The 22,745-nt window shown below is 43.3% G+C and overlaps 1 protein-coding gene across 1 annotated transcript in view; it reads left to right on the top strand.

The window, feature by feature from the left end:
* Positions 1-14,811, top strand: part of LOC147706992 (opsin-5-like) — a 170,299-nt gene extending 155,488 nt beyond the window's left edge. Inside the window, exon 5 of the mRNA XM_086925614.1 lies at positions 13,357-14,811. Coding sequence (XP_086781740.1) covers positions 13,357-13,716 — 360 coding nt within the window. The 3' untranslated portion in view covers positions 13,717-14,811. The remainder of the gene's footprint in view (positions 1-13,356) is intronic.
* Positions 14,812-22,745: the final 7,934 nt, after the last annotated feature.

The raw sequence follows: 22,745 nt of genomic DNA, 5'->3' as shown, positions 1-22,745 counted from the left end.
GTACAGAGATCTGGGCCTAAATCCATCGTTTTTTTCTCACCATGCCATTCCAGTTTGAACCAAGCCATATGGAAATATGTCTCGACCCTGTGCCCCCTGGGAACAGGCCAGCCCGAACTGCCAAGCCAGGCTCTCCCTGGAATGGAAACAAGCATCCTAGGAGCGGTTTCGGGCTTTCAGCCCACATTAGCCAGGATAGCTTGGTTCCAGTGGCATGGGGAGAATGTGGCTCACATCTGAGCATACCAGTCCCACTTGGGGTGACAAATGCAAAAACAACAGTTGATGGACAGAATGCAGAACAATGTCATAGATTTACCACAGTACAACGATCTGGGCCTAAATCCATCGTTTGTTTGCTCACCATGCCATTCCAGTTTGAACCTAGCTATATGCAAAGCAGTCTTGACCCTGTGCCCCATGTGAACAGTCCAACCCGAACTGTCAAGCCAGTTCCTAGCTTGTCTGGAAACAAGCATCCTAGGACCGGTTTCGGGCTTTGAGCCCTCATCAGCCAGGATAGCTTGATTCCAGTGGCATGTGGAGCTCTTTGTGGTGTGATGTAAGTGCAGGTTAGGAGGTTCAGGGTGAGCCTGGCGCTGACTTTTGTATGGTGTGCAGTCTTCTGGTCAGTTGAGCGTTGATTTTGGCATACAGTGTGTTACTGCAGTTCAGCTTGCTAGTGATGTGGGCTTGGGTGATGGTTCTCTGGCTGTTGGTGAGTAGCCACTTGAAGATCTTCTTTAACATCTTGATTTTATGGAAAGAGGAGCTAAAGTCTGAGTTCATTTGGCGGTAACAGTGAGTTGGTTGTCGCTTACGATTCCATAGATATTCTGTAAATGTGCCAACAGGACGAGGCATTTTCTGCAAAAACATAGAGACAAGAATATCTATAAAATGGTGTTTGCATATGTACCATAACGGAATCATCTGGTTTGCTGTGTGCTCATCTAGCTCTCTGCTAAGATCTCATTATGCTATTGTCCATACTGTTGACATATTCTTGTATCCTGCAGGTCCCTGGTCCCAACAGAACAGGCTAAGACTCCTAACAGTAGGATGTATCTAAACTGAGTATTGATCAGCACCTCAGTTTCCTAACCCCATATTATGTGAGCGTGGCCCAACAGGCCATTTATTTTGATTTGCATTCTGGTACTTGCAGCTTTATTGTTAACAATATAAAGAAAATGATACAAATGCCATTGTCTTTTCTTGTTGGTCCTACTAGCATTGCTGTTGGCAAGGCAATTAAAGTACTACAAGTACCAGAATGCAAAGGGAAAACAGAAGCAGGATAGTATATTTGTACCTGCATGTAAGGGTAAACCTTGAGATATCTGCATTAGGATCAGTAATTTCTGCAATTGTCATGGCACAGCTCACATCAAAGAAAACACAAAGTAAGCAAGGTCAATTGGTTTTGCCACCGCTTACTCTGTCTTCCGTGAATAGGTGTCTTATGCAGGCCTGTGTGACACACGTTCATGTCTCTTCACACAAGCACGTGGTGAAGAGTCACAATCATATGGTGAGCTGGAAACCCTTGCATAGAATAGGTTTCCAGCTGGTGTGGACGCTATAGACACCTGAGTGCGAGTTAACAACTGCCTAGGACATGGGAGGCGTAGCCACATAAGTTTCGTATTGCTGTGAGACAGGGTATCTGCAGCTCCTTAAAGGCATGAATATAGGGCCATATAGGGACCAGTCTCAATGTCCGTTTTAAATTACTACCGGGTCTGAGACCCGGACAGACCCAGCCCACATAACGCCCTGCAGTGAAACACGGCCACATATATGCTACTTTTGTTCCATCCTATAAACATTTCTGAATGCCATACACTTTATTCAACTATGAGATACATTTTGGTCACAAACGCACATTTTCAGGGAATAACTGCATTTCATCTACGGTATACATTAATGGGAGCTTTGTATCACAGCAAGGAGGCTTTTAGCATCCTTGAAAGAAATCCTCTCGACAAGATCTTCAATGACATCCTATATTTTATTTCTGTGAAATCGAAAACAAAACATACAATTCATGTGTAGAATACGGGGAATTGAAACGCAGAGAAACCTCCGGGGACGAGATAATGTGTTGACAGCTCACAATACGATTATCCACTTAAAAAAGCAAAGCAAGCGTATATTCATTTATACGTGTGACTTTCGCACTTTTGTCATATTAGTGAAGAGTTGTCTTCAAAAGGATCCCAGGAACAATAATAAATGAACTAATAATTATGTACACAATGCACAGTTCCTTCCCATGCAATTATTTGTCACTCTCTGAAAATACACATTTGCAAATGGGACATTCAGAAATCCAAATGTAAATATAATCATGTCGGCAACTGAAAGTATTTACATATAATATACTTGTCAGGATATTCTTCTTGTCACATTTGAAATAATGACATTAACTCAATATAATTTGAAAAGGTTCAAGAAGATAAACAAAACATCTAGCCTTTAATATTTTATTAAGATTCATGCAGAAAGGGGTACACGGATCAGGTTATAAGGCGAAGGTATAGCGGTGAGAAGGGACACAATAACACATAAATACAATATAAGATGAGTTTTCTGTAATGATGGTCAGGAAACTGTATCACTAGTATATTGGTTTTTAGGTTTCTTTTTTACACCCCAGCCTCTTCGCTCTAACGTCCGTCTCTCTAAACGTTTCCCTCACTTCAGTGGCCGTTCCACGCAGGGAACGCTCACGGAGAATGTTGGCACACCATTCCATACAAAGGAGGATACCACACATCTTCCTTCACATACCAAAGTTTCCTGTTTTAAAATAAACCCTCAAACTGGATAGCTAACTGTGTTCCTGTGTCGTTTTCCGATTTTTTTTTTATAAAAATCGGGTTTGGTTGGAGAGAATACCAAAGTAACATGCAACGTACTACAAAAAGCCTATACACAAACTAATAGGAAATATAGACTCTATAAAGATTATGCACTCAAGAATTAATTTTTTTAAATAACACAGAGTTGGAACATAGACTGTACAAAACAATTTGAAACCGTAACCAAATGGTTCCATCTGGTTACAACTGCACATAATCATCCAAATACTTGTGTCAGCAAACACTTCTAACACTTCTCCTCATTTCTGTCAGAGGTGCTACATTCTCATCACCTTTAGTCAAATCCTTACCATTTTCTTCCCCATGTGCCAGTTTGGAAACTCAACTCAAATGCCACACTCTATGGTCCTCTGGTCTTATGGCATTTTTGAAGACCTTAATCACCTTCATGGGTTGTAAAAATTGGGAACGGTGTGAAGAAACCCCTCTCTGTGGAGATGTTATCCTCACCACATCACCAATTTTAACTACTGTACTCTTGACCGCCTACATACATCAAATTACTTCTTCTTTCTTATGATCTTCTCCATTTCCATCTTATTCTTTGTTGCATCATCCCTCTCACACTTCCAATCGTCGGTCTTTTCCAACACCCAATAGGGACAAACTAAACGGCTTTCCTTTTCTTGAATAACTCAAACGTTTTTTGCCCGTCATGGAGTGATGTTAGTAAAGAAATGCCTCAAAGGGGATTTGTTTGTTAGAAACTAATCACAGAATATAGAACTAGTTATTTTGATAGACCACCACTAGTTGTGGTCTATCAAAATAATTGATATCTGTTTAAAATTATTTGTGTCTTAGTATTCAAGACTAGAAAGTTAATTACACTGTATACAAAAGAGAGCTACACGGGAAATTTGTTTCATAGAAAAATATTTCTTAATATTATTTTCAAAAGGGTACTGTTCAGCATTAAAAATTGATCATATAAACAATTACAAATGAACAGGAATTAGACAAATCACTCCATTAATCCATTTGTATTCAAGTCCAATCTATTCAAAATTTTACAACGACTCCTATGTTGCAAAAAAAGAGATACAGTTGTTCAGATGAAGATATGGACTAAAAAGTCGACGTTTCGGTCTTATGTTTGTTGACTCCTTAAGACCAACTTCAGGACAATCAAAAATAAAGATGAGACCCCCTGGTCAGTTCTGCTTCAATTCTTGAACTGGTATTATTGGGAAAATCCGAATTTAACCACAGTCTTCACCACTAAAGACCTTAACCTGGTATTTGTATGACTCACGCAGGCTTAAGGTTGACAATTTTTTCACCTTATTGGCAGATAGAATCGATATTTTTCACTCCACGTAAACGGAATGATTTCCTACGGGGATGGCGAGATCGCATGAGATTTGCAGTGTCCAATTCAAAGGTTGCGACTCTCGGAGGTGGGGGCGTAACTATAGTAGTGCCCCATTCTACCAAGAGAGGCATTGCTGAACTTGCGCCTGTGTGTGTGTGACCGAAGCTGTCTTTTGCAACCAATATCGACGTGCACCGGACATTTTGCCTCATTTCAAGTGAGGTACGGAATTTGCAACTGTTCGATGTGTGTGGCTGGAATGGTCTGGTGCTACCCGTATCACTGCACACCTAACATTGTTCCCTTATTGCCTGGGTGTGACTCTGATCAATGTTTACCTGATAGAGAGCCTCCTCCTTCCGAGAACTCCTCCTATTTCATTCTTCATTTATCTACTATTCCCTTACTTGGCCCTCAGCACAGCTGACCAACTGCTTTCTCCTCAGCCGGGCATCCCATATGTCACCATGTTGCCAGGGAGTATTGCCTGACTTTGGGCTGGGCTTGGGTGGTGAGAGTGACTGACTGGGCTGGAGGAACACATCTTCCAACAATCAGAAGCGGGTCAAGTGATTGCATGACCTCTCTGTGCTTCACAGAACTGGGCTGGTGCCGGAAGGCCCTTGGGGAACCGTTTGGTGTAATCATCTGTTTCCCTCAGCCTTTGTCTGCTCCACATCCTGTGGGGGAACTGCTTGAGTGACTGCCAAGCCTGTGTTTCCTCCTGATTGTCCTTGCTGCTCCATCACCTTTCCTTTGACTAAGAGTGAATTTAGCCGCCTGCACCCCAGTGCCCATGGATGGGTTGGGTGATCGGTGTTGTATCCCAGCAACCTTGCTGTGTATATAGCCTAGTGATAGTTACCATGTAGACTTCGAATGTTCTGGAAGACTGCATCACTTTGTTGGGCAGTTGGTGCAGATGCTGACATGCCTAAGGGTGGCTAATATCCTAATCTATGAAGTGTACTTTGTAAAAGGGGGTGTCTCCAATCTGTGGGTGTAGGATAGTCGTGGTAGGGTGGAGGAAAGCTTGGGGTCAGCAGTGTGTAACCAGTTGACCTTCTGGGTTTCAGTGCACCGCATTAGGGTGTTGACTGCGAATGTATGCGAACGCTTCCATACAGACTTGTCTGATATCCATTGCACCACGTAACGGTGCGGAGTGAGTGTGTGTGGGAATGACAGTGGGGAACCGCCTGTGATTCATCATGCTAGGCAGTGGTTAGCCTGATACATTTATTTCTTGCCAGAATAGCATTACGTTTGACTTTGGGTTTACCCGCTCAGACTGCGTTGCTGCTAAAAAGTATTATAAATTGTTGTATGTACATATTTCTGATATCGTTGTGACCCGGGGTGCACCCTATAGCTGTGTGGTAATAAATTATAAGAATTGCTAGGGTGGGCCTGGGTTTGACAAAGTGCTGCATCGCATAAAGGTGCTCGGGGAGTTGTTGATTAGGATCTTTCCCAAGTGTGCACGTGACATTACTGATGCGATTTGAACACAGCTGGGCATAGTATTGCTTGTAATAATTCCAAATGTGATTTATGCCCAGAAATGTATGATTTGCATGTCATGTTGATTGTTGTGTGTGTTGAATAAAAACGTTATTTGCATACATCATGTGTGAAGTCTCTCTTGTGACTGTCAAAGAATTTATTGTAAGTGAGAGCTGTGCCAATGCTTTACACATTGCCTTTGTGGTAGGCCTGACTGCTCAGTGCCAAGCTACCTACGGGGGAGCACTAGTTATCCAGCCTGTGTAATCACCCTTAGGTGCGCTAGCCTTACGGTTAGAGCAGTCAACCTCCGAGCCGGGGAACCGGGTTCGAGTCTCGGCAACAACGTTAAACATCCTGTGATTCTGGGCAGATCACTAAATCTCCCTGTGCCTAACAAAAATGGATGTGTCCTCATGTAAAGAAACTGGTGCTCTTGTTAAGCGCTCTGATACCTGCTGTCTTGGGTCTAGTTCCGGCTATATAAAAACTAAAAACAAAACCCTGATGGGAGTGGTAGGTTCAGCCTGGCTGAGTTGCTGACTCAGTCAACTTTAACATTAATTACCCAAACTATTTCTTTAAGGTACAACTGTGGCGGCTCCTCTATGGGGGCGTTTGGATGCCCCTCCCTTGCTTTCTCACGGTGCGAGAAGGCAGAAACAAACGGTAGTTATTACCGTAATAACTACCATTTGTTTCTGCCTTCTCGCATGAAGCAGAAGTTCCTGGTTGGGAGTAGGCAGTGTTGATCGAGGGCAGGGGGGAGTGGCTTGTCCAAACAGACAGTATGAAGAACAGTGGACTAGCCACTCCCCCCTGCCCTCGAGTAACACCACCCACTCTGCCTGTTCTCTATGTATGCTGCAGCATACATAGAGAAAATGACGCGTGTGGGGCAGCTGCCTCACCAATCACAGCGCTGCCATTGCAGCGCGTTGTGATTGGTAGAGGGGAGGGAGGCTGCCTTCCTGTCTGATGACGTGCGCTGCAGCTTCAATGTAGGACGGTGGGAGACTCAGGACTTAAGATGAACGGTAATTCTAGAAGAAACAGGAGTCTTATGTGCATCAAGACTTATTGCTCTTCTGGAAAACGTAGTACAACAGCTTCTCAAAGCATCATGAAGCTATCGAAACTTCTTAGTTTATTCACGACAGAAAACATAAGAGAGGGTCCACGTTTGACTGAATGTTATTTTCACAGCCAAACCGCTGTCACTTCTTCAGTTGTCTAGTACCATTGGCTGAAATATTTCAACCAGATTTGTGAAGTTACAATCTCTCATTTCTTACACTCCTGTTACATTTTCTACCAATCACCCAAAAGAGAAATATAATGGATTTCCGGTGAAAAAATATTTACATACTTTAAAACTTTAAAATAGCAAATGTATATGATTCCTGTAAAAAGTATTTGGCCAGTATGAGATGATGCAAGATTTGTGATTTGACAATGTATGCCTTGGCACTTATATAACTAAAGAGAGGATAATCTAGTTTCAATGAATTTGAGTATGACCTTCAGAACCTTCATTCAAATGGCTGCCAAGCCATATTATGAACAAGGCATTTTACCTCATTGTGTGTTTCCAGTGTTATGGATTAAAATAGAAATTATAAGGAGGTGATGCACTCTACTCCGCCCACGTTAAAAAACACCTGTTCTCCCGGACAGCATCACAGAACACCACAAGTAGTGACCCAAAACAAAGGTTGGTCGCAAAAGTCCACACCTAATGTTGGACTAAGCTCTTAATAGAGAAAAAATGTGCGAGAAGCAAGAGACGCCTCACGTAAACACCACCAACGGGGTAACTGGTATGCAATTAAAAAAAAAACACAGCACACAAGTCCCTTAACCAACTTTATTCATAGGGAGGTGATAGTGTGCTGTTTAAATTAAAAAGGCTGGTAGCTATTCATGCATACCATTACCTAATGACAGCACACTATCACCTCCCTATGAATAAAGTTGGTTAAGGGACTTGTGTGCTGTGCTTTTAGGCACTCAGTTATATGTGTGTGTTTGTCACCAGCAGATTTTTCTGCTCTCCACTGTTTGTCACATTTTATGTTGTTTGTTTTGGACACCTCTTTTCTTTCTTCTTATTTCTTTTGAGAAGCAAGTGACTACCGATGATGAGACAGGGGCCTGTCTGGAAATACCCGTTGGTGGTGTTTCCGTGAGGCGTCTCTTACTTCTCGCACATTTTTTCTCTATTAAGAGCTTAGTCCAACATTAGGTGTGGACTTTTGTGACCAACCTTTGTTTTGGGTCAATACTTGAGTTGTTCTGTGGTGCTGTCCGGGAGAACAGGTGTTTTTTAACGTGGGCGGAGTACAGTGCATCACCTCCTTATAACGTGTATAAGAGAGTGTCTGGGAGCAGGATGTTTTGACCGCCCCTCTTTCTGAGTCACTGATATATCTTTACGCCATTGGATTGGGTCTTTAGTTGAATTATAGATTTAGAGTGGAGGGCGACTCTTTCCTTATTCCCTCTGAGCTCCGAGTTAATGTTTGAATGGATTAAAATAGGACAACTGGAGACTAGTCATGCTGATAAATCCAGTCCACCAGGAGAGGGGAAGTTTATTAATGGATTTCTATAATCTTTAGCATAAATGATTACTATTTTCATTGCTACAAAAGGAAATTGTATTTCGTTTGTTCTACATATCCCTGAAAAAGTGGAAGCATTTATGGAAATGGAAAGAGCAGTCACATATATGAAAGTTATGGTTCAAAGGAAATTATTTGCAAAACCGTTTATTTGTGAAAAATATTGGGGAGAAAGTAGTGGACACCATCAAATAGTAGAGGGTTCTTGGTGGTTATCCTATTCCATGACGTTCTAGATTAACAAACAACATGTGTTTTAATCTTTTATTTTAAAGTCCAATTACATCCTGATTGAATCATTGGTGGGGGGTCTGAGCTCTTTTCAAGCAACAGCCAAAATCCTTGTCAGGATAAACCACAAAAGTCACTACATTAACATGTACTTGGACCTCTATTAGCTTGGCACAAAAGGAGTCATTCAATCAATCAATCAGGAGGGATTTGTTCAGTGCAACATATCACCCATGAGGCTCTGCAGGCGCTGGGCTGGGGGGGGGGGGGGGGGGGTTCTTCGCTGCTCTGAGCTATTTGTTGACAAGCTAGGTTATCATTCTCTTCCTGAACTTCAGTAGTGTTGGAGCAGATCGCAGGGGGAAGGGAAGGTCATTTCAGAGTTCGGGGTGAGGTGGGAGAAGAAAAAGCTGCCACTTCTGCGGATCAGTTATGCTGAACTTAGAGGTAATGTGTAAAGTATTTATGCATCACATGAAGAGTCATTTAGTGAAAACAAAAGACAAGACTTTCCAATCTTCCTTCTCAGACAGCAGGGCAGTTCTCTGGCAGCAGGGAATCCCTTCTGCTGTGTCCACAGGTCCGGGAGGATACTGAAGAGTGGGTCTAAGGGTCCCAATTGTTTACCTGGTGCCCTCTTTGAAGTGTAAGAAGGGTCTAGAGTTTTCTCCTACAGATGGTGTTGGAATGTCTGTCTTCCCTGTCCAGGATGTCTGGGGCACAAGAGGCTAGTGTGAAGTTGTCTGGGGGTGGGCTGAAGCAGGGTCTTTGATGTGCAAGTCGGGCTGTGAACAGCTCTGCCCCTTCCATCCTGCTATCACCCAGTCCCCCTTTTGTGGGACTGTCTTAAAGAAATACACAAAGATCAACTATACTTTGTCATGTGACCCAGGAACAGGCTGCAGGCACCAAGGACAAGAAAATGCCAACTTTCTAAAAGTGGCATTTCCAAAAATGTGACTTGAAACCCAACTTTACCATTAAAAAGGGTCTTTAAATTACAATTCCACAGACACCAAAGATGATATTTCTAGCTGCTCCCAAACAAAACCTATCACTTATTAAATGTAATAAGGTAGCCAGATATTGTCCTAAGTGAGAAGTAGGCATCACAGTAGTGAAATCCAAGTTTGTGAGTGTTTCCATTATGAGGACATGTAAAACTGAAAAGTACATGTCACACTTTTTACATACAATGCACCCTGCCCCATGGGCTGATTAGGGCCTACCCTTTGGGTGACATACATATTAAAAAGAAGTTTTGGACATTGAAAAAGATTGGCAATTTAAAACTGAATACAGGCTGCAATGGGAGGCCAGATTCAGTTTTTAAAAGGTTACTTAACTGCAGGCACATTTAATTTACAGGCTTCGAGTACATATTGTACCACTTTACTAGGGACTTATAAGTACATTAAATGTGACAATTAAATATAGGTAAATGTTTTAAGGAGTAAGCACTCGTACTTCAGCACTGTTTAGTGGTAAAGTGCCCAGAATCCTAAAAGCTAACAAAAACTAATTCAGAAAACAGGAGGGGTGAAAAAAAAGGCAAACAAGTTTGGGGGGACCCAGAAAATCGAGAGGGCCATGTCCAACACCTCTATTTTGTAAAAGCAATATATACCAATCAGTAACTTAAAGTTGTTGGTACATTTTTTTCCTCATAGTGATGGTGGAAATACTCCATTGAAAGGCACTAGAAGATCCTCACGTGCCCTATCAAGATGAACCTATTTTACTTGGTTGTATTTACCTTAGTCAAAGCATTAGATCACATTATTGCTTTGCTAATTAGACTCTACTGGCTTCCTTTGAAGGTGTGTATTGGTATAACAATGTAATTGATTTTTAAAACTTTCCACATTGCTCAATCCTCTTACTTGAATGAAAAACTCTCAAAGACAGAGAAAGGATTTGTGCAGTTTAATATAAAACAGCCAGCTGACAAAACTAGATCATGCATAGCACACAAACATCTGTTTTTGTGCACAGGTACCATTCATGGTGTGGAGGGTGAAATGTATTATCTGGCCCCAGCGGTCCTTTCGAAAATCATTAAAGACACATTAACATAGCTTATGAACTGACAGCCTCCCACTTTTCAGTAATAACTATTCCATCACCCTTAATCTGTTCATGTTCTCTTTCTATGTTCTACCCCACTTTGTTGTTGGAAGCAACGCGGAGATCTAATTTGTATTGCTTTGTTTAGTCCAGGGTAAACGCTGGCAAAACCATAAAGCGAAATTGAAGACAGTCAAGAGGAGAACCTCCAAATATTTTGCATTGTCTGCACCAGAGACGCTATAAGGAAGAGGGCAATAATTAACATACATAAACTCTCAAAAAGGGCAGGGCAGTTGCATGTTATAGGGAACAACCTAAATACATATACTCTCATACAGTGAGAAAAGATCAGTTTAATATGAAGACATTTAAATATCCCACCAATAGAGGACATTGGTGGGGGGTTTGGTTCTAGAACAAGGACTGATGACAAAAGACTAACATAAGGAGGTTCTAAGAATGCTTGAAACCTCCTTCTTTGGAGCAGGTGTGGACCAGTAACACTATAATAATGTTAGAAGAAAGACATATTTGGAAAATTAAAGTATAGTGTCTTGTTGCGGGAAGCAGAAAGATGTCTCAGAAGATCCCTAAATGATTTCAGTATCTCTGAAGGTAGCGTCAAGAACATTAAGTGCTCTAAATGGCATCTGTAAAAAATTGTCTTGAGTAGTCTTTACCCTCAGCACCATGTATACACCAGGTATCATTGCCAGAAAAGGATATAAAAAAATAAGTGACGTGGCTTAATAGTATGGTGGGAAGACCAGAAGTCTAGCTATCTGACTGTCTCCAGTCATCACCAGGGCTTCTGCAACCTGAGTTTACCATCTCGAGGAAATTACTTTGGTGAATAGCTGATGAACAGTGTGTTTATACGCTTAAAGGGAAACGAATTGCTGTTCTCTAAGATTGGGTTGATGTAGTTGCTCTTCCTGTGATTACATGAGTGGGGTCATGGAAGGAGGGATTTAGAGAAGAGTGCATGGAATCAGGGATACTTGTGAAAAAGTGTTATCACTGTCGATGTGCAAGAATTGTACGACTTAGATGGCGGAATCAAAGTTGGTCATTGATTGGCATGGCTTTCATTTTCATAGTCAGTCAGCTGGCACTAGGCAGGTCGCAACCACTTTGTCACCTGGTCTTTGAAAGAAAGGCTAGACTCAAGAAAGAACCCAACTACCCTTGCACAATGAGGGGTAATGTATGTCCTTGTCTGCAAGCAATGGTTAAATCTGGTTTTGGCATGTGCTGCCATTTATAAAAATAAACTCATCCCAGTCTTGGACATAACCTTGACTTATGCACACACCCCATGGTATATTTTGTGACTGGTAGGTCAAGAAAGGATATGTGAAGGACATTTGCTATGATGACTGCAGATGAGATGAAAGTATATTTCAGCAACAGCTGATAATGTGACAATGCCATCATCAATTAACAAGGATATGTCAACCAGGACCCCACACATTTGCTGTCGATTAGGAGGAAAATTGACGAATCAGATTAAATGGGTGTTGTCTGCTGTAGTGCCTTGTAGGTGAGTGGGTTGTTCCCTGCTTCTAGTTGTGACGGCGTTGTGATGCCTCTGCTGTACCATTCCTTGCCAGATGGCTACTGGAGATCTATCTCACATGTTATACGAATGCACCAGAGTCAAAACCTTCTGGAGCAAGGTCTATAACGTCATAGACACAGTCACGGGAAGTAAGACACAAAGAGGACTAGCGGGAATAGCCACTGCCTTCCTAGCAACAGAACTTCAGTCCAAAGAAGTACGAGACCTGGTCGATGTACTTCTGACGGCTGCGGTGAAAACGATCTTGGGTAACTGGAAGGACACCAGCAAAGCCACCTTCAAACGCTGGTTCAATTGGGTAACCTTCCTCCGGGGGGCAGACAATATCACTGCCAAGCAAAAGACGGCGAATCATACTGCCAAAGATAACATGTGGGAAGCTCTCGACGCCTATCTGGAGCAGTGACCCCCATACCCCCCCCATACCCCCCCCTCCCCCCCCCCTCCTTTCTCTTTCTCTCTTCCTTTCTTCTCTCTCTCAGGCCCCGCCAGGCCGCAACATTGCAAGAACAGTACAAGTATTACGAATGTTTTGCTTTTGTATATGGAAAATTTACTTTCAATAAAAATATTTCGAAATAAAGTAAAAAAAAAAAAAAAAAAAAAATTAAATGGGTGTCTGGCATCTGCTGGAATCGCTTGCCATTTAAGAGCACCTGGTAGGTCAGATCCTTTCATTGGCTAGTTTAATGGACAATAATCTGCCACCCCTTTGACAGTCTTAGCTACTACCATAGCAAAAAGTACTTTTCTGCTGCATCAAAACCTTAAAAATTGCATGTTGGATATAAGAAGATAAAAAATCAGTGCCCTGACCCGCATGACTTCTTTCAGGATTTAGTACCTGAATATTAACCAGTGTATGGTGTCTGGCAAAAGGAGAACTTATTTAAAGATCAAAACTTCGATATCCTAATCCAAAGCCAGTTTTATGATTGTGGAGGTGTTTTTGTGAGAGGGAAGAAGTAAAAACTGGACCAATAATCTTACATTTGATCCAAATAGTTCTCAGTCCGTGAAGATTGCTAGAAACCGTCAGGCCTACCACCATCTTGCTTTTTTTCTATTATTGATGAGAACTAGTTTGAAATTCGTATCAGGACAGCTAAACCTAATAAATATGTTTTCTATGTCTTTCAGATGGCCATATTTGTCAGTTTTGGATTCCTGAGCGCATGGACTCCGTATGCAGTGGTCAGTTTGTGGTCGATATTTCAATCCAGCGAGTACATCCCCCCTGTTGTTGCGCTGCTGCCATGCCTGTTCGCCAAGTCGTCAACGGCGTATAACCCGTTTATTTACTACATGTTCAGCAAGGCTTTCAGGCAAGAAATTAAACAGCTCCAATGTTGTTGTGGGTGGCGAATTCATTTTTCCCACTCTGAGAACATGACAGGGAATCCTCCTGCCTCCGTGATATGGGCCGGAAGGGACACGGTACAGATTTCGTCGGCTGAAAAATCGAACAATCGGAATGCCACAGCGACATCTTCGCAATGAGTGACGGACCCATTAAATCAAATGAACGAAATTAACCGCCAATGAATGTGTGATATGTATTTACTTGTGTACTCACTAGGGCAAGTGTAACATCACATGCACACTCACAGATGCGTGAGAAGAGAAATCTTTCTTTACTACTCGTACTGCCTGCTGGTCTATACAATGGACAGAACGATGGATAAATGAATACAAACATCAAACGAGCAAGGGCACACATATATATGCCAGTCAAATATCCATACGACATGCCCATATTGCAATAATAACATCTTTTTAGTAGCCATGAAAAGGTAATTTCGTCATTACTCACCAGTCTAAGCATTCTATTAGGATTACATTCTCCTAATGCATACATCAAGCAAGCATTGGCAAAAACAATAGGCCTGGCCAACATCCCTTTGGCTTGTTTTGTTTTCTAAAGGTTTTTCCAAAACTTGATTTTTGAGGAGCTGCCAGGTCCTCGCAAATATAAAAATACACATTGGCTAAAAGCAAAAATATTTTTGGGCCTCAGGAAACTTTGCCATAGCAGTCCCTGGTAGTGAGGGGAACACCTATGTATGGAAATGCCTTTGGAAGCAGCAGAATGCCATCACTCATTGTAAAGTTTGCCAATGACTGAAGGGGGATGACCTGCTGATCTATGCTGTACTGGGCACAACAAAAACTATGAATGACACAACAGCCCTATGGATGAGGAGGGCTGGTTGACAGCTCCTTAAATAAACATATTACATACAATTTTGAAAGAAAAAAATAAAAAGTCTTGGCTAAGGCGAGATCAGAGAAAACATCCAATTATGCATATTTTATGAACCCAGGGCCAACTTTTGGAACGGGCGCGCTGGGCCCAGGTGCACATTTTTAGAGGGGTGCAAGAAGTTGTGTGCATACAGCAGCGCCCTCTCACTTTGCTTCAGCCTTGTCCCTGCGTGCTCCTTTCTCCATCAGATTTGCCTGTTTAAACTGGGTTTATTCCTTCATTGTCCGGCGGTAGAGGACGTTTTTGACACCCCATTAGCCCTTTTCTCCCCTCCATCTCACTCCTGCTGACACAGATCAACAAAACCCTCATCAGTGTGACATAGGTAAGCTGTGAGTGATTTAGGTAAGCTAGGTGAGCTGTGGGTGATTTAGGTGAGCTGTGGGTGATTTAGGTGAGCTGTGGGTGATTTAGGTGAGCTGTGGGTGATTTAGGTGAGCTGTGGGTGATTTAGGTGAGCTGTGGGTGATTTAGGTGAGCTGTGGGTGATTTAGGTGAGCTGTGGGTGATTTAGGTGAGCTGTGAGAGATCCTGAGAATTTGATTTCAGAGGTCATTCATCGCTCAGCCATGGACTGACCGGCGAACACAAAAAAGGGCCTCTGCAGCCTCAATTTATTCACTTGCATCAGCAAGGATCCCAAATTTCTCTCCGACCGGGCACTATCCTAGCAAAGGCTGGCTCCGTGTGAACCTTAGCATATCCACAAGGAACTCAGGGGCATATTTACAAGAGAAGTGACGGAGTGCGTTGTTGGCACTTCTGAAACGCAGGGCTGCACTGTATTTACAACAATACCGTACAACCCTGCGTTTCTCCCTGTGCTTTTGCTAAATTTAGCAGCCTAGGCCCAACGCAGGCCCCCTTGCACCGTAGTTTAAGGGTGCCTATGTTGAGGTGAAGGATTGTTTATGAGCAGGAAGGTGTCCCTTCTGCACATAAACAATCTGAAATGGTGTTTTGTAACTTCTATGTGTAGCTTTGCGCAGCACATACAGAAGTTGAAAATCGTAATTTTTTTATAATGATTGTATGTGTGCAGGAAGGGACACCTTCCTGCACAAACAATCGATGGCGTATTACTGTTTCCATTTGTGAGGCATAATGCAGCACACATAGAAACAACAAAAATGCCCCATATTTACGCCACCCTTGAAAATATGGAGCAGCATCAAGATCATTGGGTGTTGCGGTGGAAGGTCCACAACAACACCCATTAGCTCACCACTTCCACGCTAACAATAGCATGAAAGGGGCTCTTATTTACAAGGCGGGGTTAAGCCACGTTAAGTGGCTTAACGCAGTCTTGTAAATGAGGCGAAGCACATATCGGCACAGGACCATCACTAAAAGTGACGTTCCTGTGGCGACAGGGGCTTGTGAATATGCCCCTCATTTTCTTATACGATTGTTGGAAAGTTTTCCATGTGACACACTAAATTAAAAAAAAAATGGTACAGCTTTCTGCAGTGCATTATTTATTCAGTTAAATTTTGTGTTCTACGACACACACTTTCCCCGCCAAGTATATGGGGGTTCGGGTTCCTTACAACAAATGAGCTGTGGGAACCTCAGAGTAAAATTTTAAAACATTCACAGCTAGTACGAAAACAGCCAACTAATATACATTTTATGTATTAATGTTTGATTACATGCTTTAAAAAAATCAAAGGTTACTCAAATGTATTTATTATGTTGAAATGCTCTATATGCCCACCACAAACGATGCGTTCTTTCCTGGAGGGCAGTGAAAAGGTAGGCGCACTCAGAAGGTAGCGGCCACATAAGGAAGGCAAAGCTGACCCAGCAGGAGCTGGGTCAGACAGAGAAATGACTACTAGCTCCAGTGCCTGTAATGGGAACTTACTATCTCAGAGTTTCGGTTTATTACGGAAAAGTGTCAGTATTCACCCATTAAAAGTATTGCACCTCTGCTGAGAAGTGAAGCAGTGCAGGTCATAGGACCTGCACATGTAAAGGACTCAGTGCAGCTCAGAAGAAAGCTATTGAGCTTTGTGGTCCTGGAATTGAAGAATAGTAAACTGAATGATCATTAATTTCACTAATGGCCGAGTGACTGAGGACGACAAAATAGGTTTCGGTTTGCAATGGCTTCAATTGTTGCTTTTAATCAGAGGAGTCTGGAAATCTTTGAAAGTGGTGGGACGAGCAAAATGCACCACTGCTTCCCCAAAAACAAAATAAAACACCACTCCCTCCAATAAAAATAAATGGCACTTAGCCATTGCTGCATATCCTCCTCAGTGTGCTGAAACTGCAGTCTGCTTTTAAGCTTCCCTTACCAATCCAGCCGCTGCTTTCATGTTTTTAACCAGCATGGGAGAAGCACCAGAATTGGATGGAGCGGGTTGGCCGGAAGCTCCTTCAGGCCCTGGAGGCCTGTGTTTAATCGCCACCCCTCTGTCTAAGACAGCTTGGGATGGAGGGTTTCAAAGTGTGCATGTCAGGCTGGCTATCACAAGAAAGCCGGCCAAACTGACATGTGCACTTTGGAGCGTCTGGCCAGTCACTGCTTCAGTCCTCATTCTGCTGTCAATCAGTAGCAGAGAAAATGCCACACATGTCTCCCTGCTCGGGGGCACTGCTCCGTGCACATTGATAAAAAAAAAAATTATAATGTCATTGTCATTTTATGTTTTCACACGAAGCTGCTTTTAACAGAGGCAAAGGGGAACTAGACTGGAAGTGACCTCTGCCATTTGAACACACGCCATGTTTTTTACCTGGAAAGGAGCAGATCGAAATTGTAAAATTAATCAATTACAAATAATAAAGTATATACAAATAGAGAAGCTACACTGAACATTCGAAAACTTTCTCTATGTGATTGTGAATTAACCAAAATATTCAAATATTTGAGCTTTTCTTTGGTGTATACCTTTTTTTGTTGTATGCATTTGTTTGTATTTTTCTGTATTGTTTTGAGGTCTAAATAACAGAAAATGCTTAGGTTGGGGGTTTTATTTTTATTTTATTTGAACTTATATTGCGCACAGCTACCCTCAATGGGTTTCCCGGCGCCAGGGATAGATAAAAGAAGAAAAACAAGCACAAGGCCCAAAACAGAACAAACAGTGCAGAGGGATTAATTGAACAGAAGGGTCTTCAATTTTTTACGAAAAGGGAGGAGATCAGTCTCGGCTTTCAAGGCCGGCGGAAGAGCATTCCACATCTTTGGGCCAAGATAAGGTTACGAGCTTCCTATAAGACTGGGGGTCCTCGGATTACAGTAATGTTCCAGTGGGGGTCCACAGATGCCAATGGGATAAGAACTGCTAATCCATACAAAATGTTGACAATGTATTGGTACATCGCACGGAAGCACTTTAAAAAAAGATTTAAAAATTATGGTTACATCTACCTATATTAATTCACATGGGTCATATATTGACTATGATCTATGTTATTAGCTTTCTGTATTCCTTCCCATTGTTGAAACATTTTGATTTATGATCACTGGAAAGGCACTGCCAGGCCAGCTAAGCAAAAAGGTGAACGTTTTGTTTAAAGAGATTTTTCAAGTATTCACAGTAATGAGATATGGTAAATTGTTTAACATAATGTGTTTGTATTTTACTTTTTTGTTTACTCTGAAAAGTGGACATTGCTCTATTGAATGTATCGTGCAGAAGTAGATTCCAGTTTGAGCAGCAGAACGTAAATAGTGTCCATTGGGAGAATGTTTAGCTTCTGCTCCTGGAACTACTTTTGCCACCTCTGAGACCAGGGATCACAAAGGCAGTACCAGGAGTCGCAAGGGCTAAGCAAGGGTCACAGCTGAGACCCCTGTAGACCTATAACTTACGCACATAGACACAGTAGGTTTCCAAGTCAGAGCTCGCCTACAGTGGTAAATGGCTGTTTCCACTGTAGGAACTAAGCTTTGTGTCATTTAATGCCCGATAACATCACAGACCATCCTCCATGAAGACCTACCTTGCCCATTCCTTACATACAGTAAATAAATTCCCGGACTCTAAGGTTACCAGATGGTTACATTTATGTTAAAAGCTATCTGTTATTTGAGATACAGATCATAGGAAACTGTTTTTGCCATTTACTGCAAGACGTTTTTGATACAAAATGATATGATGTGTCTTTATAGACTGATGGACTACATAAAACCTAAAGCATATGTGAATCAGATGGATGCAAGACCTTCATATCAATACAAGACAGGGTAAAATGTCAATAAAACCATTGTAAAAATGCTTCTTTTCTTTTAGTGTGTGGATTTAGTAATTCAATGTCAATATTTCCTGATTTGTTTAATATTTATTTTCCTTTTTCATTCATTTACTGCTTATCCACATGCCGCTGTGGCCCTAACGGCAGATAAACCGTGGTACTGATTTGTACCCTGTGGTAACATGAATGCAGCACCTGTGTGTTTCACATTAGCTCTCCTGCTGGAAGTGGAGTACCCCCAACAAATTTTACTGTTAAATCAACAAAGCAATGTAAACACGTTAGGTCACTTTCTTGCCTCAGTTTTAGCGTTTTTAACTTAAACCCTGTTTTGCGGAGATTCTTTTAATCGTTTTTACTCATTTAAAAAATGCACTCAGTTGAGTTGTCGGAGGTGTTTTGTGATGTGGCTGAGGCGGGGCATGTTGAGGACCAGTCTGGCTGCGAGGTTTGACCCTTCTGTAGTTTCCTGAGCTGTTTCTGGGTGATGCCGGCATAGAATGAGTTGCCGCAGTCGAGTCTGCTGGTGATAAGTGATGGGTGAAAGTTTTTCTGGGTTCTGTGGGGGTCCATCTGACTGTCTTTTGAAGGAGGTGGAGAGTGTGGAAGCAGGATGAGGATACAGAGTTGATCTGGCGGTTCATTATGAGCGTGTAGGCTAATATGATGCAGAGGTTACGTGCATGGTCCGTAGGGGTGGGAATGGTTCATAGTGCGACAGGACACCAGGAGTCGTACCAGGCTGAGGGGGAGGGACCTAGGATGAGTACTTCAGTGCTGTCCAAATTGACCTTGAGGCAGCTGTCTTTCATCCAGGTGGCAATGGCCTCCCTCCCACGGTTTAAGTTGATTCTGGGGGCTGTGGGTTCGTTGGTGAGAGGATGAGGTTGGTGTCGTCGGCGTCGGAGACAATGTTGAATTTGTGGTTTCAGACGATGGCCAAGAGAGGGGGGGCATGCACACATTGAAGAAGGTGTGGCTCAGGGAGGAGCCCTGGGGCACTCCGCAGCTGATCTCTCTAGGTTCCGAGAGGAACGTAGGTAGTCTGACTCGCTGTGTTCGGTTGCAGATGGGGGTGTTCCAGTTCAAGGCCTTGTTGTTCATGCTAGTGACATGGAGTCTCGTGATCAGGGTGTGGTGGGAGACGGTATCCAAGGCGGCCGAGAGATGCAGTAGGAGGAGAACTGCAGTTTCTCCATGGTCGAGGAGGGAGTGGATGTCACCGTTGGCATCGAGGAGTGCAGTCTCAGTCCTGTGTTTACCTCAGACTCTGGATTGAGAGATGTCCAGGATGTCGTGCTCTCCGATGAACTTGGAGAGTTTGGCGTTGATGACCTTCTCGATGATCTTGGCTGGGAAAGGGAGGAGGGAGATGGGTCTGATGTTAATGAGGTCTGTTGGTCGGAGGATGGCTTCTTCAGCAGGGGGTTGATCTTAGCGTGTTTCCAGTTGTCAGGGTGTTGTATAGTGTTTTAGGACCCTAGTGTAATTTTCCCGATTCATGCTCTTATATAGGTATAAATCACCTTGTCCTTATATAGGCATAGAAATCATAACCATATTTAGACATAGCCCATGCAGTCCAAATACAGGCATGGATACTTCCACTAGTTCCGAAAAGCCACAACATTTCTTGGAAAACTCGGCCTCAGCAGTTAGGGACTTCCCCTTGCTTGAATATTAATTTGTCCAAGAACTCATGGAGTTTTCAAAGAACTGAGACTCTTTGATGACGTTATTATGTCCAACTTTACATCAAACTCGGCACCTTCGAGGTATAAATATGCCCACACTTGCCATAGCAAACACACAGTGGTTTGGAGCAGTTCGACTATCTACTTGCCCGAAGCAGCTCGCTACAGCAAGTGCCGAAGGAAGCCGACCCTCCAGCAGATGCACTGAGAGAGACTGTCTTTTCTCTTGCCGAGAAATCCAGCTCCAGTGTTTCCAAGCTCCCCTTGCGGGGTGTTGGGAAATCGAGTCCTGAAACAGAGAGATACCAGACCTCCTTCATTCTAAACCAAGGTACGGAGCTGATTAGACCCTAAGAGAAATCTTGGATAGATTCTTGGCAAAAGAATACTAAACTTATGCTACACCACACTTACTACTTCCCTCGTACTAAACTTAGGTTTGGTACATCGGGGTAGGCATATTTTAGAAGCACCAGTTGAGTACTTTTAGTCTTTATTTATTTATGTATGTATTTTATGGCTTAGGAACCATACCATGCTTTTACAGTATTATTTTATAATACTCTTCTTGCTGTACGCATTATACTTTACAGCCAATATTGCGATTGTAGCAGTTCGTTTCTTCTGCATGAGAAAGAAGACTGTTCAATAAATACCTTTTATTGAAAACGCCCGTCTCTCTATTTGTCTGCACCTCTGATGAAACGAAGCATGCATGATTGACTGAATATAATATCTATCTGTTGTTTCCACGTCTCTGAAGATACGTTTCATCTTGGGGAAACAAAATTGCCATGTTTATGCGGTTGTCAGAAACGAATCCCTTCTTGTTTATTCGAGAAAGTTTCTAGTGACCTCTGAGCTAGCTGGCACTCACAATTAAGTTTAATATATTCGATATTCTAGGAAGGATGGGATGTCTGTGGTCTCGCTGTTGGGCCTGGCAAACATAGCGACAATTGCAAAGAGCTCTTTGCTGATGTGTGCGTTGGCATTGATTCTGTCTTCAAGGGCTATTTGCTTTGTGATTTTGAGGAGAAGGTGGTGTGCGTTGATGGCAGTTTTGAAGGTTGCTGGGTTTCGTTGCTCCTCCATCTCTTCTCAAGCCGTCGACAGGTGTGTCTGGACTCGTGGACGGCGGGAGTGAACCAGCGGGCTTTCTTGCAGTGTTGCTTGCTCAGTGCCTTCTTGAAGGGTTCCAGAGTGCCAGTGCAGTTGGGAGACCCATCGGTGAAGGTTGCATGCTGAGGTGTTCGCATCTGTTGATGTTAGTGGTGTGGTAGTGCTGAGGAAGGCAATGAGATATTTTCCGGTGGTCTTGTTCCAGCTACGACGGGGGCAGTTAGGGCAGTGGTGTATGGTTGGATTGGTGAAGTGCAAACAGTGGTGGTTGGTCAAGGCGAATTCGGCAGTGTGGCTGTAGGTGATGTTACAGCTGGCAGAAAAGTCCGGGTCGGCTGCGTGGGTCTAAGCTGTAATTAGTTACTTGAGTCCGATGTTAGCGAGGTTCTCTAGAAGAGATGCATTGTTCTGCTCACTGAGGCTGTGCAGGTGGAAGTTCAGGTCGCCAAGTAGGATGTAATCGGTGAATGCGAGAGTCTGGGATGCGATGAGGTCTACGATGGCATCGGTGAAGGGCTGGCGGGGCAGGAAGGCTTGTAGACGATGGTGCTGCAGAGGGTGGTGTTGAGGTTGGTCTGGATCTGGAAATGGAGGTGTTCCATGGTTGTCATTGGGTCCTTCAAGTGAGTGGTGAGGCGGAGGGTGTGCTTGTGGACGATGGCGATGCCTCCTCCTGGTCGGTTGGCTCGGCCCGTGCGGGTGATTTTGTAGCTATAGTTGATGGCTGTTGGAATGTCCAAACTAGGGGTTGGTCCTGGTTTCTGTGAAGGGAATGTCTGGAGAGGCAGCGTAGAAGGAGTCCCTGATTTCTGTGCCATGTTTGTGGAGGAGCGCGTGTTGAGGAGGATGCAGTTGTGCTGGTCGGGTGTGCTGTGGGTTGACTAAGGGGGCGAGAGGAGCTGGTGTGTTGGTGAGGGTGTAGCTGCAGAACTGGCAAGAGAAGGGTCTTTGGTTGTTCTTTGGTGAGGAGTGGTGGCAAGCAGTGTGGCGTTCTGTGTTGAGGACGAGGAGAATGCTGTTGTCACATCGGTAGACCGAGAACTAGGGTCTGTGGCGCTGGCTGCGGTCCAGGTGCATCGGCCACCATTAAGTAGTTTGTGGGAGAGACTGGACGGCTGGGAGGTGGGAAACTGAGGGAGCCGGAAAGGCTCACCTGAGGGGATGAGGCCACAGGGGATCACAGTGGCAAGAGCGGCGAAGCGCGAGGAAGAGTGCAGAAAGGAACAAGGTAGAAGGCT

Source organism: Lissotriton vulgaris, chromosome 6 (genome assembly GCF_964263255.1).
Source record: "Lissotriton vulgaris chromosome 6, aLisVul1.2, whole genome shotgun sequence".
Lineage (NCBI taxonomy): Eukaryota > Metazoa > Chordata > Amphibia > Caudata > Salamandridae > Lissotriton > Lissotriton vulgaris.
Note: the sequence above shows the minus strand (reverse complement) of the source record. Positions and strands in the feature narration are given on the sequence as shown.